This window comes from Pollicipes pollicipes, unplaced genomic scaffold (genome assembly GCF_011947565.3).
Source record: "Pollicipes pollicipes isolate AB1234 unplaced genomic scaffold, Ppol_2.1 Scaffold_1600;HRSCAF=1878_pilon_pilon_pilon, whole genome shotgun sequence".
NCBI classification, from domain to species: domain Eukaryota; kingdom Metazoa; phylum Arthropoda; class Thecostraca; order Pollicipedomorpha; family Pollicipedidae; genus Pollicipes; species Pollicipes pollicipes.
Genome location: NW_023595962.1, coordinates 6680318 through 6699731, shown reverse-complemented (window position 1 = coordinate 6699731; position 19414 = coordinate 6680318). Strand labels below are relative to the sequence as shown.

Below are 19414 nucleotides of genomic sequence, written 5' to 3'. Positions count from 1 at the left end.
TTGCCTAAGAAAGCATCTCAGGAATGTATGGCCTCGTCTAACATTCTATTGTTGCATCAGATTGAACGATTCCCTAGAAGTTGACTTCGCTGAAACCATGGCCTGCCTTTAACCTGCCATAGGCCAGCGACCTTACAAAGTACATGTAGATTGTGTTATGCTAAACGATCCGCTATTCAATCTTCTACAGCTATGCAAAACATGGCGCGAACGCGCCGCGTCGTTCGGAAACCATTCTGGAAAACCCTTTGTGGGGCGAGTCAATTTGCCCCCCCCCCCCCCACCTGAGCGCGTGTTAAGGTCAATAAACTGCAGAAATCAGGCGTTTAACGACAGCGTTGAATAAGTCACCGGTGTCCTTGATTTGTCATAACTTAGTGGACTCCTAAACCGATGGAACTCAGAAGCTTTTTCATGTTTTATCTGCGTTCTACAATGTGGACATCGCGAAGGTAGATTGTAGATCGATCTGTTTGGTGGAAATGAGCTGATATTTGCTCATATTTAGCTCCAATGAGCCAGATATTAGCATTTCGAATCTTACAATGTGTTGACCTGGCGGAAATTCCTGGCGGAATATCACCGCATGGCCAATGACCAGACAAGTGTAGGTCTTTAGGAGATGAATAGTAGGGCTCCTATGCTATCTTAACGCTTTCCCACAGACCTCGAATCTGAACCGGTTTTCACATCCGTGCGTTCGACCACTTCTGGTCAAACTACGTCTCCGTAACATCCCACCGGCTACAGCTGAACGGCTTGCGTCCTATCTGGTTGCAAACGTGGTCAGTTGGCTTCTGCATTGGGAGTCCAGACATGTAACGTGAGGATATCGCTTCGCGTGGGTAACATATTGCGCACAGATGACACCTGAACGACTTCATCGGGCGGTCAGACGCATCGGGTGAGGTTGAACGCATCGCTTGCTCGAAACGATCTTATCATCCGGCAAAGCCGAGCCAACCAGCTTCTCTTGCGGCTGGCATTTTACGTGCTCCGAGAGACCATCTTGATCGGAACACTTGACCTTCTATTTCAATCAATCTATTTTAAAACGTTTACATAATTCACAATACCGAAATATTTCAAAATGACTCCATGCTTCACAATATCCAAATCCTTCACAATAAATTAAAACTTTCCGCAGACATACGCTGTGACAAGCTCCATGAGCAGCGTTCTAGAATAAGTGGACATGAATGTGAGCGTGCACATCACTCGTCGCAGCAACACGTTCTCCGCCATGGACACGCGCGCGAAAGACCGCACCAATGCCACAATACGACACCAATTCGGTGGGAGAGGGGTTAATGCCACCCCACCCCCCCCCCCCCCCTTCCCCAGTGAGATCTCAACAACTGAGGGAGTGAGAGACCATAAATTCACCAAATAGATGGGGTGAACGAGAGCTCACTTGGGTCAAACTTTTAGGTCAGTAGGTCATGATCTGAAGATCAAATGCCACTCATCAGTGGTGTCCAAAGATTCCTCAGCCCTTCCCATACTACCACATTTAACCTGAATAATCCTTCTAACAAAGATTCCATGTTGTTGGTTCCAAGTTCATGACCGTGTTTGGCCTGTACAAGGTAAGTAACCAAAAACCTGCGGTATCGTTCTAACTTTCAAACATTAAGTAGCGCCAAGAGTTACGCTAAGAACTTTCCTAAACACAACACTTTGATTGGGGTCATCCTAGGTCACTTACTTTTTCAGGCCTTTTGAAGTTAACATAGTTGTTCGCCTCCCTGTAGTCAAGAAACTCGAAACGGGTGCCAAAACAATCCAAGAAATAAAGGAATCCAGTAGCAAACGAAACTGGTTTTCGCCTCGCACCTGACCTTATGTGACCTAAGGTCAATGGATTAGTCCCATTCCTAACTTTGGTCACAGTATTTAAAAGTCTCTGAGATGTATGCGGTCGTGCAACACCCCACTGCAGCCAAGGATTAAACGATTCCCACGGAGTTGTCTTCCATGACGCCAATAGCCTGACTATGAAACATGTCGGCATACGAAGTTACATGGTGCCACTAATTTTTTGATAATTATTTAAACAATTTTTTATAACTTAAATAATGCGACAAACGGCATTTCTTAGCAGCAAGAGATCGGCTTTTTAGTTGGCTACCATTGCGCAAAGTTTAGCGCTGCTAGGTTGTCCCATTCAGAAGTTGATTTCAAACGCATTCGAAGAGCGAAGTTGATCGTACACCAGGACGCGTGTTGATAGCTAAATAATTTTTCACCGAAGTGAACTAACGTGCGCCGTAAATTTCGGATATTACGACTGAATGGTTTCTAACTGGTATGGCTCCGAATGTGCACCGTAAGATTCCTATTGGTACTGAACGCCTTACCACAGACATGAACACAACGGTCTCCCACCGGTGCGCGTGTCCGTAGATGCTTCGTCACAATCCCTATCTGAATGAACGACTTGTCACAAACTTCACACTAAACGGCGCCTCTCCTGTGTGATTACGGAGGTGAATATTAAGGGTTCCGTGGCGACTGAACGCCTTCCCACAGACCTCACACCTGAACGGCTTTTTATTTGTGTGAGTACGGAGGTGGCAAGTAAGACCCCACTTGTTGACTGAAAGCCTTTCCACACACATTACAACTGAACGGTTTTTCACCTGTGTGAGTACGGAAGTGCCTATCAAGGGTTCCATGTTGACTGAACGCCTTCCCACAGACCTCACATCTGAACGGTTTTTCACCTGTGTGAGTACGGAAGTGCTTATTAAGGGTTTCATGTTGACTGAACGCCCTCCCACAGACCTCACATCTGAACGGTTTTTCACCTGTGTGAGTACGCAAGTGCTTATTAAGGCTTTCATGTTGACTGAACGCTTTTCCACAGAACTCACATCTGAACGGTTTTTCAACTGTGTGAGTACGGAGGTGGCGAGTAAGGTCCCCACGTTGAATAAACGCCTTCCCACAGATCTCACAACTAAACGACTTTTCACCTGTGTGAGTCCGAAGGTGGCAAGTAAGGCCCCAACGTTGCATAAAGGCCATATCACAGGCTTCACACTTGAACGGCGCCCTACCTGTGTGAGTACGGAGGTGGTTATAAAGAATTCCATGTCGACTGAACGCCTTCCCACAGACCTCACACGTGAACGGTTTTTCACCTGTGTGAGTACGGAGGTGGTGAGTAAGGTACCCATGTTGACTGAACGCCTCCCCACAGACCTCACATCTGAACGGTTTTTCACCTGTGTGAGTCCGGAGGTGGCAAGTAAGGCCCCAATGTAGACTGAAAGCCTTTTCACAGATCTTACAACTGAACGGTTTTTCATTTGTGTGGATCCGAAAGTGGTTAGTCAAGTTGGCATGCAGCCTGAAAACCTTCCCACAGACCTCACACCTGAACGGCTTTTCACTTGTGTGAGTACGGACGTGGCAAGTAAGACCCCATTGTTGACTGAAAGCCTTTCCACACACATTACAACTGAACGGTTTTTCACCTGTGTGAGTACGGAAGTGCCTATTAAGGGTTCCATGTTGACTGAACGCCTTCCCACAGACCTCACATCTGAACGGTTTTTCACCTCTGTGAGTACGCAAGTGCTTATTAAGGCTTTCAAGTTGACTGAACGCCTTCCCACAGACCTCACAACTAAACGGTTTTTCACCAGTGTGAGTACGGAGGTGGTTATCCAGGGTTCGAGGTCGACTGAACGCCTTCCCACAGACCTCACAACTAAACGGTTTTTCACCTGTGTGAGTCCGGAGGTGGCGAGTAAGGCTTCCAAACTGACCGAACGCTTTCCCACAGACCTCACAACTAAACGGTTTTTCACCCGTGTGAGTGCGGAGGTGGTTATCCAGGGTTTGATGCCGACTGAGCGCCTTCCCACAGACCTCACACCTGAGCGGATTTTCACCTGTGTGAGTACGGAGGTGCCGATTAAGGTGCCCAGGTCGACTGAACAGCTTCCCACAGATCTCACAATTGGAAAGCTTTTCACCAGTGTGCGTCCGACTATGTTCGGTAAAACTACGACGGCATCTCAGTAACTTCCCACAGACTTTACAACTGAGCGGCTTGCTGTTAGCCTGGTTCCCCTGATCATTTGGCTTCCGGTCTGTGTGGATTCGAACATGCAACACGAGGGTATCGCTTCGCTCCAATAAAATGTTGCAAAATGTTGACTTCATCGAGCGGTCAGACTCTTCAGTCTGACTTTGAGCGCAATGTTTGTTTGAAACGATTCGTTGATCCGGAAGGGCTGAGCCAAGCGACTTGTCTTGGTGCTGGCATTTGTCTTGCTCTGAGACACCATCTTGATAGGAACGTTCGAACTTGCGGTACTCACAACAAAAGAGAACAGCATCTGAAAACACAGGCGTGGCGGTAGATCAAGAGCGCCGACTTTCGCCATTACTTCAGGCGCACTGCTAACGTAAAGCTAATGGAGGGCATGCAACGTTGCATTGCCGTGACATCGAGCACGAACATCCACGTGACACGTGACACGTGACATCACGTGACATCTGCACGTGACATCCACAGCGTCTTGAAAAAATCTGCACCCTTCATAGAGGTGACTGCGCCCTCTTGTACCAAATTCAACCTCAATGTTTTTACCGGTTGCGTGGTCACATGTCGCACAGTGCTCTTTAAAACACGGTTGCAGAATCTTAAAGAAATAACATACCATTCATGTCGCTACGATGCAACCTGCAGACTCAACTCTCGTATGGAAGGACGGATACTTTTCTTGGCTCAGAAATTCTTTTAAGTGTGCACTGTTGCAATTGCAGCGTTCTTATACCTTATCGTAAAGAAGTTGTTAATCATCAAACTCGAAGAAAGAAAGCAACACACCTGTTCAGGGACCAAGTGTTAATACCATCCCCGCTAAAAAGGCATACACACCGGGTTGTTGCTACTTGGGGCTCATGCTTCAGACCGATCCCGCGGAAATTGATTGGGGTAGGCTGCCCTGTAGTAGTGGCAACTCCAGGCTTAGAAATAGATGGTTCATTCCAGTGGAAGAGCTAGCGACCAAACTAAGAGCATTTTCAGGAAAATTCCAGCCACTTCAGAATAACGACCTTTTGAAGACTTCAATGTTTTCAAAATCGAGCTCGGCGCACTTTTTCGCGCCGCCTCATTTCTCGCCGACCAGAGACGCATGAAACCATACAATCGAACCAACTGGACGTCCTCAATGGCCATGCTACATCATGGGTCAAGACAACTTTGACAATTACTTATTTGTAGCTGGAGTACGTCAGCACGAATCGTGACATCAACGGATAGCAGTCGCCGCATCAACGGACTATGTCAAGGACGTATACCTGCCGTGCGAGATGAGAAGCCATTAGCTGCCTTCAGTAGATCCTCATCTGAAGCCGACAATGCCAAAGGATCGGGCTTAATATCATGGGGAGCGTCTGAAAAAGTAGCATCATAGATGACCACAAATCATCATGTGTGCCACATGTTTTGCAGCCATTTCTGCTGGACTGGACTGGACTTTCTTGGGGAGTGAGAGACCGCCTCTGCCTTCATGATAAATGCAAGCAAATGGTGGATTACGAACGCAAATGTACTGGTCTGACTGCGTACGACCCGAGCAACAGGAAGTTTTCATCCCTGACCACGTTCCGTTCGCCACACCAAAGATAGTGCGTAGTTCTCCTTCACGGTGATACTGATGCCGATCCGTACGACCGCTTTTCAAAACCTCATCTGAATTCGTACCTAATATCCCAGCCGAGCCACCGACCGCGCTGAAGGCATCCACTTGTGCAGGCGAGAGTGTCAGCGGATCTGGCTTGATATCAGGCTTGACATCGGGACCTGCAGAAGTATTCGGAGTGAGCGACAGCCAAAATGGCTCTAGGGTCAACAGTTCCGTTAGCACAGGGAATACAGCATGAAAACATATAAATATTGGCATGTCTTAAAGAGGAGAGGGTAGCCATTAATCATAGCCAGGTTAATTTTAAGCCTAGCCAGGTCCTGAAGTCCTGTTCTATTAACGTATTGTACGAGTCCACTTTTATAAAAGGTAAGAAAAAAACGAAATTTTCCCCTTCTTTTCATAACAACTACGGGGCACTCAACTATTTTTCCTCTGAACCGCCTGGAAATGCACAGGAGACTTTAATACCACGAGGCAGGTGACTAATGGGGGAGGAAGGGGGGGGGGGGCAGGCGGATAGAGAGCGTGGAAAAAGGAGATCCGTCGTCCTCACAGTGAAAAGAATCGGCAGAACGGCGTTGCTGTGCAGATATGTTGGGATATGCAGCTGTGCCAGCATACTGCAAGCCACCAGCACCATCGTTATCATAATCATTATATACTGAAGATGATGAGACGTCAACACAATACTCCTGTTCCATGATTATAGAGGTGATTAATATCTCAGACATTAATTAAATTCACTCTAAAAATAAGTTAACCTTTTACACACAAATACAGCTTAAAGTTAGCCCAAAATTTACTCTTGAAGCGTCAGCTACCAATACGGGATGGCAATAAAACAGCAACATTTCCAGAACATCTTACCATCTTACTTCAAAACATCATGGCTCCGAAAATCACGGTAGACGTCGGTCCGACGTCGATCTGTCACACTGACGGCGCGATACTGACGCATCAAGGTTATTCCGACAGATAAACAAGCGTTTGATTTTCTAACTTGGAGTCTGTGCCGGAGCTGCCCTCTTGCCCCGCCCTTGTTGCGATAGCCATGCTGCAATCAGTGGAAATCTTCTCCCTCTTGTCTTATCTTAATGTCAGCCGGAGGGGGAAGTGGTCACCTCCACCTGGACCGTGGTCCACCTCCCAAGAAATGCAAATTGCGAGTTCTGAAATGCATGCGGAGAGGTCGATGACAGAGTTGTTACCAGATGGTAATGTAGCATGCGTGTTGCGTCGTGTTCAGCACACATAAACGTTTCAAAACCAGCATTCCGCTTATATTCTTCTGTCCGACGCCTGGAACATTGCGACGGCCGGTTTAAGCGGACTTTTACCACACACTTCGACTGGACGTTATCCTAAAATACTTGTGTTAAACATCTCACTCGAAAAAGGAAAGAATACACCTGCTCCGGAACCCAGTCTTAATGCCATGTCTGCCAAAAGACACACCCATCGGGTGGTTGTTATTTTGGTCCACACTCCGGACAGACCACGCGGTTACGTGAGTACCCCGTCAGACAGCGGCCAAATGATGCTTGATTCGAAGGAAAGCTGCCCTGCAAAAGTGGAAACTCCAGGCTGAGAAACAGATGGGTCATTCCCATGGAGGAGCTAGCGGCGGAGCTAAGAGCCACTTTCAAGGTCATTTCAATCACACCATAGCAATTAACTTTTGAAGACTTGAAATCCTTTCGATATTGTGCTAGGCGCACGCGAACGGCTGCAACCTGTTTCGTACCGCCTAACTTGAAGACGACCAGCCATTTAGGACGCCATATGAACTAGACACACATTCTGTCCCCTCAATGGGCAGATAATGTTCGGGGAAGACCAATATCGCAATGACTTTTCGTCGCTAAAGTGCGTCCGCGCGAACCGTTACATCAACGCGGAGCAATCGTCGCATCAACGGACACTTAAAAATTCATACCTGCCGTGGTAGATAAGCAGCCATTTCCTCCTTTCAGTTGATGCTCATCTGTAGCCGACAATGCCAACGGATCAGGCTTGATATCATAAGTGTCTGACAAAAAAGAAAATAAAAAACAGCATTACCCACAGTCAGTCCGAGGACACAATGAAAGAACCGCAAAAAGGACTGTGTTGTTGTGCAGAGATGTTGGGGCGACGCATTATTATTATGTTGCTTTTGCGGACATGCCTTTCATATATACACATACACGTTACACATTCTTACCTTCCATAAGTGGAATATAGGCCAGACACTACCCCAAGATCCTTTCTGCCTTGAGTTTATAGTAAATAAAGTGCAAATGTAGGCGTTAAATGACTGCATAACATACATTGCCGGTGCTCTTATCGTTACAATGACTAAGTGAACTCTTTTTAAACAAATAGAGCTCAAAAACTTTGTCAGAATTTCCATCTGGGTTGTAGACAGACAGCAAGGATTCCGTGAATGTAGATTTCAAACCAAAATGGGTAACATTTCGTATTAACATGGCCAGGTCATCACAGGCTCGGCGCTCGCCCCAGGGGTTATTTGCAGTGGCCAACGCCGTTCGGTTTTACGAAAACTGCGACCCAAGCCACCGCTATACTACTCCCCGAGATTACGGGCGCGCCATTGGGGCTTTGTGACGCACCAGCTGCTTGGGCCATGTGGCGCCGCAAGCCTCTCACCCAGCCGGAAACGGCGGGCACCGCGGGAAACCGAACCCCGTATCTTCGGTGTCTCAGACGCCGCAATGGTACCTTTCCAGCATATTTGTTTCGCTCGTCGATTGCGCAATATCATGAACGTTTTCAGGGAAACATGGGATGGCCCTGTGCGCGCCGAACTCATTTCGACCCCCTCCATTCAACGCTAATGAGACTACTTATTTCTTTCCGATAAAGGAATCCATTCATCACCATTTTACGGGGAACACTCGTTCCCGGTGAAGGACTGAAGCAGCATTCCATCCCACCGCGGTATATTTTCCTTCCGTCATTCCGGCGACACGGGGCGGCATCCCCCAGCGGATTCGGAGGCTCTCAGACGGATACGTAACATCACATTGGTCCACTCGCTGACATGGCGACCTTCTACCCGCGCAGTTGACTCCGGATCGACGCATGAACCATCATCGACGCCACAACATCCCTGTTCGACGCAGGTCATCAAATAATTGGCACAAAGACCCCGGTTGGGTTTAACGGGGCCCATGCTGGAAGATTGGAGGGCCCACCGCTCCGCACTGGGACCATGATTGGCATATGATTTTTCTATTACCCCAATGTGGGCACTCATCATAAGTTCTCATGCTTCTTCCAATTCTCAGAGCCCCGACCAACGCAATAGACACTTTGCCATTGGGGCTCCCACCCCCGTCCCTGTTGAGCCAATCTTCCCCTGGCCGATTTGAGGCCCCTTGTTAACACAGAAAGCCTTGTTAGGCACTGTGGGTCCCTGAGCGATAAAGGGGCGCGACCAATATAAATCGCGGCCCGACACTGTTCCTGCTTGGGAAATGGGCCCCCTGATCTCGGATCAACACGCAGCAGACTGTTCGTTGTTTGTGATCTCTGGCCGAAATACAGGAACGCTCTATCTCAGGGGTCCCTATCGATGCAAGAGATCATTCAAGATCATGGCCCCGCGGGCGGGGTTCGCTGTGACGAACAGCCAGCCGTTCGGACCCTTCAGTCATACCATCGGGCCCTTGATATTTGGTCTTGAGAGACCCTTCGGCCTCTCTTGGGGCCCCCTCAAACACCGCTCCGACATGCGGCCACTCAATCAATTTTGAGCGAAGTACCATGACATAACCAAACCATGACACACTGAGGGACGCATTTACTAAACAGCGAATTGTACTGTCTTGAGCAGTCTTCGCCAGTTACGAGAAGCATACCAGTTAAGAAAAGCATACATACATATAGTTACAAATGAGCTTGCTTCATCTTATCTGGTGCTTGTTTCAGTATCCTCAAACGTGAAACATTCCATTTATATGTAAGCGAGATGGCGAAATAGATGCTTTTAGACACATCCATGTCGTATAAAGAATCGCAGACTTTTATATGGATTCACATAAATTGCATCAACCCTGACCCTGCTAATGAGGGGACGATGCACTCTAACCATCCCCCTCCCCCTCCCCCCACTTCCGAGGTTTTTAAAGATATCTTTCTGGAACGTGCGATCGCGCCGAATGGTTCGGTATTCTATGGCCATTCATGGTGTGTGTTTTGGCATCAAAAATGTTTTTCTATCAGTCTGATTTCTGAAAAGTCAAGTTTTTGTCGGAATACTGCATGGTGGTCCACGGCCGGCGCGGGCGGCAGACGGCAACCGACGTATCCACCGATGGCTCAAGGCGGCCCACATTGTTGCGTCAAAAGTACTATGCGTAATAACCATGTGTTCTGAACACATCCAGTACTTTTTTATAAGGTCGGAGTAAGGTCAAAACCAACCTGTTTTATTGCTCTAGGGCTTGCTGTATGAGATAGTTGCTAGTGCTCATTTCAAATTTACTGATGGCAGGAAACACACAATACACTTTCCATGGTCTTCTTAGATGTCAGAAAAGGTCATTGACCTAAAATGACCCAGGTCAACATTTGTCTTTAGAAACACATTGCCTGGTGTTACCTTTGTTGTGTATTCAAGTGCAAAATTCAGAGCAGTCTTGTATGATTTGTGTTACAATGACCTTCAAAAGGTCAAACAAGGCCACTGACCTTAAGTCAGCATGTGACCTTTTCCTTAGAAACATTTATCTAAGTTATGAGGGCACTTCAGAGACCAACCTGGAATTTGACCTTGTTTGGCCTTATTTGACCTGAACATCTTGGCCTAAGAACCTCAAACTTGAACTTGAGTGAGTCAAGTACAGGCCAACCCACCCTATGAATTTGGTGTCCCTAGCTCCCTTAGGTCCTGAGATCTCAGGGGGTAAAATTCACCCCCACCCTAGCAAAGGGTATCTGGCCAGTCACCCAAGCATGTGTTAAAACTGGATATCATTACAGGCTTCGCAGAGTTGTACTGAATGAACTGCACCACTTGTCACCACAACAGTGTCCTGCAAACATAAACAACACTGTTTATTTTGTATGAGGTTTAGTAGGTTAGAGCCAAACTCCAAGAAACCAGGACATCAGTGGATGAGCCATGGGAACAATCAGATTAATTGGTAGGAACTTTGAAATGGAAAGAAGAATGACTGGAACATGCCCAAAAGTCAAAGACCTAAAACACCATCAGGCAGCATGCACATGCAAAAAATCCACACCTTACCAAAGAAATATTATACAGACCCTGTTAGATCCAGTTAGATTCTGTACAATCCTACACCCCATCATTTGCTTACTATGATTATGCATGGCAAACCCAACTCCCCTGGTTTTCATATTCAGGCCAGGTCAAATATGCAAAACCTTCACTTATATTCCCTGTCACATTTTGTACAACTTTTTCCATGGTGTCACATTTTTTCCAACATTTTCCACTTTTCATTGCACATAGGCAATGAGGATAGATTGATTCTAACTTAGAAACAAAATTTTGACAGTGACTAATAGTGTGCATGCGCTAAAATTTGTTCCATCATGCTTCTGCTACACCTGATATCTTCATCTAAGATGGATATTTTAAAGTGTTGTTCACATCTAGAATTCAGACTAGCTGAAATCAATTTGTAATGGCAGGCATGAAAAGTAAGACATAAAGAAATACAATCAAGATGCAAAAATGGCATGTTTGCTGGGCATGACCACCATAATTAAGCACCTACCTACCATAACAGAAATTCTACACACCTACACGTGCATGCCAATCACCACATCCCAGCACCGGCATCCTAGCCTTCCCGCCATGTGGATGAAAATATGTCTGAAGGCCCTGTATTCCAGGATATATCAAACGCACACTCACCCATCAGAAAATAATGTTGCTGGTCGTTGGCTACAAAAGCTTCGCTAAGGCGATATCGTTTCGCTAGGGACGTTTCGAAATCGCCCTCCCATAACCAGGTGGGAGTAAGGGTGGTGAAACCGTCCGATGATTGTACAGACAAATTCACTGATTCGGAGCATGACGTCATTGGAGTATTTACCCGATGGGCGCTGCGCGGACTTCGCCTGGCGAAGCAACGGCTTTACAGCAGCATGCAAATAGAATATAGGCATATAAACTCTGAATCGAATACCTATTTTTAAGCTGCAGAGATGTCGACGCTGTCGAAAGACACCATTTTACAAGAAGTGTTCTCGGTGCAGATTCGAAAGAATTAGCCTTCCCTGCAACTGCATCGTTCGCACGTCTGCATGTGGGGTCCTTCAGCAGGTCCGGTTCATGCAGTAAGGCTTACTGCGCCTGCGCCTTTGATGTCGCAAGTTTCTGAGCTATCCACCCGCGGGTGCTAGCGCCTTCCAGCCAGGCCAGCCTGGAGTCTAAACCGCCTTGGATCCTGGACCTACAATTCCAGATCAGCTTGACCGGATAGCCAGCGATGCGTTGGTTCTGAGCCGAAATTGTTGTCACGGTATTACAAAATGAGGTTTCGGGTGCACAGTCCGAACACGGCTTCCCTTGTGATCTCAGCAGCCTCCACGCAGAGTCCGCCCCACGTGTTCAAAGCCTAGTCAGCCTGTCCCACCAGACTGCATGTGGGTCAGAGATGGACACCCACATGGGGCAGTCTTGGCTGCCCATTTCAGTCCCACGTGGGCATATCACGGGCAGGTAACTGGGTCCAAAAAACAGCCCACCTAGGGCCTAGATCGGACCATGCGGGAGCTACATGTGCTTCACCTGGACCTGTCCTCCAAGATCGCCGCTGTGGGATGACATCGCTTCAGTGGTAGATGGCGCACAAAACAAAGAGCGCCGTTCTTGTGAGCGAGATGGTGGCGTGAGATGGCGCTCGTGATGGCGTTCATGGTGCCGCGGGGTGATTGGCGGTGGGCGGCTATTGTGGCGCCTCTCAGCATGTGATCAGGCCACGAAGTGCCAGGGACGCGTCCGCGAAGAGTGAGTAACTAGCGACTTTAACGTTTGTTTATTATTGTTTCAAGTCATTATGTGTGTTCATAGGTGTAGGAACGTTTCAAAAAGTGTGGGGGGGGGCAATCTCAGGGCGTACCTCAAGAACTTTTCTGGAAAACAAGCCCGAGGACCCGGAGAGGGGGAGGTAAAGATGGAGGTTATCACTCTTTATTGTAATGACTGCTATTCTAGATATGCATCTAGAGCTGTTTCTCACTGATGCACACGCTTGCCTATCCGACTCATCTATGTCATTCGAGAAATAAGGCTTTCCAGCTTCCCAAGGTAATTCGTCCATTTCAACGTTGCCTGTCCTGGGCAGCCGAAATTCCACGAGCGGGTATTTCGTCGTCCACAATGACGTGATCTGTTTCTGGGTGTACGCAGGGGGTAGCCAGAGCCTTGCTAGGAGGAACATAGGGTTGACAAAAGCCCCCTTTATGGTGATCCCCCTACATTTTTTTTATTAGCATTTGAGTCTTACAATTTGTTGGCATGGATCACCGCATGGCCAATAGAATGGCGGAAACTCACTAATGCTGTTATGGTGTCATGGATGCTTCGGCGCCTTGAAATGGTTTTCCCGAACCAGTTTGCACATTTTCGCGGGCGCGTTGCTAAGAGACTAGACAAGTGTAGGTCTTTAGGAGATGAATAGCTGGGCTCCTACGTTATCTTAACGCTTTCCCACAGACCTCGAATCTGAACCGGTTTTCACCTCCGTGCGTTCAACCACTTCTGATCAAACTACGTCTCCGTAACATCCCACCGGCTACAGCTGAACGGCTTGCGTCCTATATGGTTCCAAACGTGGTCAGTTGGCTTCTGGCCTGTGTGGATTCAGACATGCAACGTGAGGATATGGCTTCGCGTGGGCAACATATTGCGTACACATGACACCTGAACGACTTCATCGAGCGGTCGGACGTATCGGGTGAGGTTGAACACATTGCTTGCTTGAAACGATCTTTTCGTCCGGCAAGGCCGAGCCAACCAACTTCTCTTGCGGCTGGCATTTTACGTGCTCCGTGAGACCATCTTGATCGGAACACTTGATTCAAATTCATCTTTTTCAAAACATCTACATAATTCACAATACCTATATATTTCAAAATGACTCCATACTTCACTGCATCCACATATTTCACAATATCTACGTCCTTCACGTCACCGAGATCGAAACTTTCCACAGACATACGTTATGACAAGCTCCACGGGCAGCGTTCTAAAATAAGTGGACACGAATGTGAGCGTGCATATCACTCGTAGCAACAAGTTTTCCGTCAATGACCCTAGTGCGGCTAGAATGACGTCAAAAAGACGTCATTTCGGTGGGGGAGGGGTCGATTTGCCCGCTGAAACCACAATAACTAAGGGAATGAGGTACTAAATTCCCCCACACAGATAGGGCCTGCATGATAAGGTTAAAAAGGCGAAACTCATTAGCGGTGTCGAAAGTTCTCTCAGACCTCCCCATGTTACTACTTTCAACCTGGATAATTTTGCTGGCAAAAATGGAATGCTATTTCCAAGTCAATACATTTATTCGTCCTTTACAAAATAAGTAAACAGAAGCTTGCAATCGTCTTTTGACTTTTAAATATCAAGTAGCATCAACGATTAGGCTACGAGGTATGCTCCTAAAAACAAGTTTGAGTGGGATCATTCCAGGTCAGTGACTTCCAGACCTGGTAATGGTCAACATCTTTAATCGCCTTCCTGTAATAAAAAACTCGAAAAATAAAAAAACGAAACTGGTTTTCGCCTCGCACCCGACCTTATCTGATCTAAGGCCAATGGAATAAGTCGTAATCCAAATTCAGTTACAGTATTCAACAAAACCGTCTGAGATGTACGCTGTCGTTTAACACTCCGCTGTTGCATAGGATAAAACGATTCCCAGGGAGCTGTGTTCCATAACGTCCGCAGCCTTACTTTGACCTGTCAGGGAAGCGACCTTACAAAGTGCGACTAAATTTTCGGCACCCAAAAATCGGCTATTCAGTTTACTACAAGTGTAGAAAATTTTAGCCGGCTATATTGTGCCGTTCAGAAGTTGATTTGGTGATACATTCCAGGGGTTACGCTGGCCGTATATCAAATCGCGCGTTATGATAGCTAGATAATTTTTCACCAATGGGAACTGACGTGCACCGTAAAGCTCCACCATTTTCTAGCTGGCATGTCTTCGAATGTGCATCATAAGGTTTCCATGGGTACTGAACGCCTTCACACAGACATGACAACTCATCGGTTTCTCAGCGGTGTGTTCCAAGATGTCTTGTTAGGATCCATACCTGATTGAAGGCCTTCCCACAGACCTCACAACTGAAAGGTTTGTCACCTGTGTGAATCCTGAGGTGGCGAGTAAGGCTCCCTTGCTGACTGAACGCTTTCCCACAGACCTTACAACCGAACGGTTTTTCACCTGTGTGAGTCCGGAGGTGGTAAGGAAGGTACCAATATCGACTGAACGATTTCCCACAGACCTCACAACTAAATGGTCTCTCACCTGAGTGAGTTCGCAGATGGCAAGTGAGCTCCCCACGGTAACCGAACGCTCTGCCACAGACCTCACAACCGAACGGTTTTTCACCTGTGTGAGTCCGCAGGTGACGAGTGAGGCTCCCTTGTTGACTGAACGTGTTCCCACAGACCTTGCAACTGAACGGTTTTTCACCTGTGTGAGTCCGGAGGTGGTGAGTGAGGCACCAACGTCGATTAAACGATTTCCCACAGACCTCGCAACTAAATGGTGTTTCACCTGTGTGAGTCCGGAGATGGCGAGTGAGGCTCCCACGATGATTGAACGTTTTCCCGCAGAACTCACAACTCAACGGTTTTTTGCGTTTGTGAGTCCGGAGGTGGCGAGTAAGGTTCCCATGGAAACGGAACGCTCCCTCACAGACCTCACACCTGAACGGTTTTTCACCTGTGCCAGCGCGAAGGTGGTGAGTGCGGCCCCCATGTTGACCGAGCGCTTTCCCAGAGGCCTCACGACTGAGCGGTTTCTCACCTGTGTGAGTCCGGAGGTGGTTAGCGAGATTGCCATGCCGACTGAACGCCTTTCCACAGATCTCACAATTGGAAAGCTTTTCACCAGTGTGCGTCCGACTGCGTTCGGCCAAAATACAACGGCATCCCAATACCTTCCCACAGACTTTACACATGAGCGGCTTGCTGTCGGCGTGGTTACCGTGATCAGTCGGCTTTTGGCCTGTGTGGATCCGAACATCCAACGCGAGGGTATCGCTTCGCTCGAACAAAGTGTCGCAAAATGTTGACTTCATCGAGCGGTCAGACTTTTCACTCTGACTCTGAACGCAGTGTTTGTTTGAAACGTTGCGTTCATCCGGAAAGGCCGAGCTAAGCGTGTCTTGGTGCTGGCATTTTACTTGCTCAGAGACACCATCTTGATCGGAACGTTCGAACTTGCAGTATTCACAACACAAGAGAACAGTATCTGAAACAAAGGCCTAGAGTTACACCATAAGCGCCGATTTCCGCCATTCCTTCAGGTGCGTTGCTTATGTAAAGTTAACGGAGGGTATACAAAGTTGCATTGCCGTGACATTGAGCACGGACACAGTCACCGCTCTTGACCAAATTTGGACCTTTTATAGAGGTGACTGCGCCCTTGTACCAAGTCTAACTTGAATTCTTTACCTGTTGCGTACAGCCATATGTTGCGAAGTACTGCTTAGAACACTGTTGCAAAAACCTCAAAGAAATAGCATATATCATTTATGTCGATAACATACAACCTGCAGATTCAACTTTGGAATGGACGGATCAATCATTATCTTGGCTCCGAAATTGTCTTACGGTCTCTGCAATGTTGAGATCGCAGGCATTCTTACACCTCACCGCTCAGGAACAGAGGTTCATTCCAATGGAAGAGCTAGCGGCCGAACTAAGAGCCATTCCAGAACCATGCCAACCACTAGAGTAATGACCTTCTGAACACTTCAAATCCTTTCGAGCTTGTGCTTTTTTCGCGCCGCCTCATTTCAAGCCGACTAGAAATTACGACACCATACAATCGAACCTATCTGGCGTCCTCATGGGGTAAAGTATACTCAGGGTCAATGAAACTTTGACAGTGACTTATTTGTGGCTGGATTACGTCAGCACGAATCGTGACATCAACGGGCACCAATCGCCGCATCAACGGACTATGGTAAGGACGCATACCTGCCGTGCGAGATGGGAAGCCATTAGCTGCCTTCAGTAGATCCTTATCTGAAGCCGACAATGCCAAAGGATCGGGCTTCATATCATGAGGAGCGTCTGAAAAAGCAGCATCGCAGATGACCAGAAATCATGTGTGCCACATGTTTTACAGCCACTTCGACTGGACCGGGGGAGAAAGAGACCGCCTATGCCTTACGATGAACGCAAGCGAATGGCGTATCACCAGCGCAGGTGTAATAGACTGACTGCGTACGTACTGCGTACTGCGTACTGCGTACGACCCGAACAACAGGTAGCCGTCATCCCTGACGGCGTTCCGTTTGCCAAAGGAAAAATAAGTGTAGTTCTCCTTCACGGTGATACTGATGCCAATCCATACGACCGCTTTTCAAAACTGCCTCTCAATTCGTACCTAATACCTCAGTTGAGCCACCGACAGCACTGAAGACATCCACTTGTGAAGGTGACAATGTCAGCAGATCTGGCTTGACATCAGGCGTGACATCAGGACCTGTACAAGTATGAAGGAGTGAGCGGCATGCATTATTCATAGTCAGGTTAATTTTTAGCCTTGCCAGGTCTCGAAGTCATTTCCTGTTAGTTCGCTGTACAAGTCGACTTTTACAAAAGAAATCAAGGAGCCTAAATTTTCTTCCCTTTAAATATCATGACAACTATGAGGCACTCAACTCCTTTCCCTCTGATTTGCCAGGAAATGCTCAGAGACAGATGACTGCGAGGGCGGAGGGGGGGGGGGGGGGGGGGGGGGAGGGGAGAGCGTGGAAAGAGGGAGGTCTGCCGTCCTAACAGTACGTAAGTTTTAGATGCAAATACAACGTAAATTTATTAAAAGTTTAATCTTGAATCGGCAGACATCAATACGGACGATGACAATAAAACAGCAACATTGCAGGCACATCTCATAATCTTACTTCAATACATCATAATTCCGATAATGACGGCAGACGTCCGTCAGACGTCGGTCTGTCACCTCGACAGCACGATAATGACGCCTCAAGGCCATTGCGATCAATTTCAAACGTTTGCTTCTTTTCACGTGGAGTCTGCGCCGGAAGCTGCGCGCTTGCCCCGCCCTTTGGTGCGATAGCCATGCTGCACTCAGTGGAAAACTTCTCCCAGCCGGCCCTTCGAGGATCCCAACGAGGCGGCCTGAGTCCCGACCAGGGAACGTCTCAAGTAACCCAGGTGGGGAAGTGGTCACTTCCGCTCGGGCAGTGGCCTTCCTCCCGGAAAAGGGTGTAGCGCGTGACAAAGTGCATGCAGAGAGGTCGGTGACAGAGATGTTACCAGACAGTACTGCAATGTGCGTGCTGCGTCCAGTGTTAAGCACACGTAAACCGTTTTAAAGTTAGGATTCGGCGCCCATCCTACTGTCCGACGGCTGGACCTTGCGACAGACGGTTTCAGATTTTTGGATTTGGATTTGGATGGATTTTTACGACACATTGGGACAGGACCTGGGACAGGCGCCTTCCGTGGGCGCCACAAACCAGAGTGGAGCCCGCTTCGCGCCATCACCGGCAAGGGGACGGACTGATGTCCGTCTGCGGCTCTCGGGAGCGGTGTCCAGGGCGGGCTCATCGCCTTCGTCAATACTTTCCTCCCCAATTACGGTTCGGTGGTGCCTCACGGGGGTCTAGTGCATGGGCAGAGGGACGTCATCAAAAGTGAGGGTGGCAGAAACAATGTTGCAATCTATTTTTTCCATGCATCGCCACAGCATAACGGGGTGGGGGGGGGGGGGGGGGGCGAGGGAAGAGCACGGCTCTCACCAGAGATTGTTATCAGTCAGCTTTAGCTTTCTAGACTCACCGTGAAAGTTGAAAAAGAAAGTGCGCCGCGGAAATTTGAATGTTATTATTGAAACTGAATGAATGTGACACTAGTTTCTGAATGAAAGTAATGCCAAAGGCTAGCATATATGACTATATATATAGATATATATAGACATAGATATAGATATATATAGATATAGATATAGATATATATATATATACACACATATATATGTGCTTGCGTGCGTGCGTGCGTGCGTGCGTGCGTGCGCGTGTGTGTGTGTGTGTGCGGTGCGTGCGTGCGTGCGTGCGTGCGTGCGTGCGTGCGTGCGTGCGTGCGTGCGTGTGTGTGTGTGTGTGTACCTAACGGAAATTGAGAAAATGTCCAGGACTAACCCCGATTTTTTTGGCACATATTTTCTCAAATTAACAAAACCGTGGGTCAGAAAACTGGCATTTCAACCTGGACTTTTGTTGACTGGTTCTGCAAGTGCACAGTTGGTATATACTCTGTACTAGACTTTGTAACCCACCAACCCCTTTCTTGATCAATCAATACGTACGATGGAACCATTCTGGAGGACAATACAGACGCGCTGCACACGTCCTGCGGCAAGCTGCCGGCATTCGAAGCATAACAGCGTCTCTTCAGAACATCACGCACAATTCGCAATATCTACAATTCACTTCACTCGGCGCAATGGAACTGGCTGTTTTCCACAGTTATGCCTAGTATTATGCAAGACATA

At 47.8% G+C, this 19414-nt stretch overlaps 2 protein-coding genes across 2 annotated transcripts; both read right to left on the bottom strand.

Annotated features, from left to right (window-relative positions):
* Window positions 1–1013: 1013 nt before the first annotated feature.
* LOC119094710 (zinc finger protein 708-like) lies at window positions 1014–6656 on the bottom strand. The gene is given in 6 exon segments (XM_037217738.1): window positions 1014–2459; window positions 2462–2588; window positions 2590–4352; window positions 5323–5418; window positions 5729–5827; window positions 6226–6656. Coding segments are annotated over 6 exon segments (2391 nt in total). The 5' UTR covers window positions 6374–6656; the 3' UTR covers window positions 1014–2301.
* A 7706-nt stretch (window positions 6657–14362) lies between these two features.
* LOC119094694 (zinc finger protein OZF-like) lies at window positions 14363–17455 on the bottom strand. The gene is made up of 3 exons (XM_037217737.1): window positions 17282–17455; window positions 16870–16965; window positions 14363–16138 (listed from the first exon to the last, which is right to left on the bottom strand). Exons 1-3 carry the CDS (start codon window positions 17418–17420, stop codon window positions 14934–14936), a joined length of 1440 nt encoding a protein of 479 aa, XP_037073632.1. The 5' UTR covers window positions 17421–17455; the 3' UTR covers window positions 14363–14933.
* Window positions 17456–19414: the final 1959 nt, after the last annotated feature.

Excerpts from the sequence above, each read along its gene's own strand:
- LOC119094694 (XM_037217737.1), bottom strand. The coding sequence starts at position 17,420 with ATGAATAATGCATGCCGCTCACTCCTTCATACTTGTACAGGTCCTGAT. Across the intron at positions 16,966-17,281 it reads TGGCTCAACTGAGGTATTAG|ACGCTCCTCATGATATGAAG; the intron begins GTACGAATTGAG and ends CTGCTTTTTCAG. Across the intron at positions 16,139-16,869 it reads CTTCCCATCTCGCACGGCAG|ATACTGTTCTCTTGTGTTGT; the intron begins GTATGCGTCCTT and ends CCTTTGTTTCAG.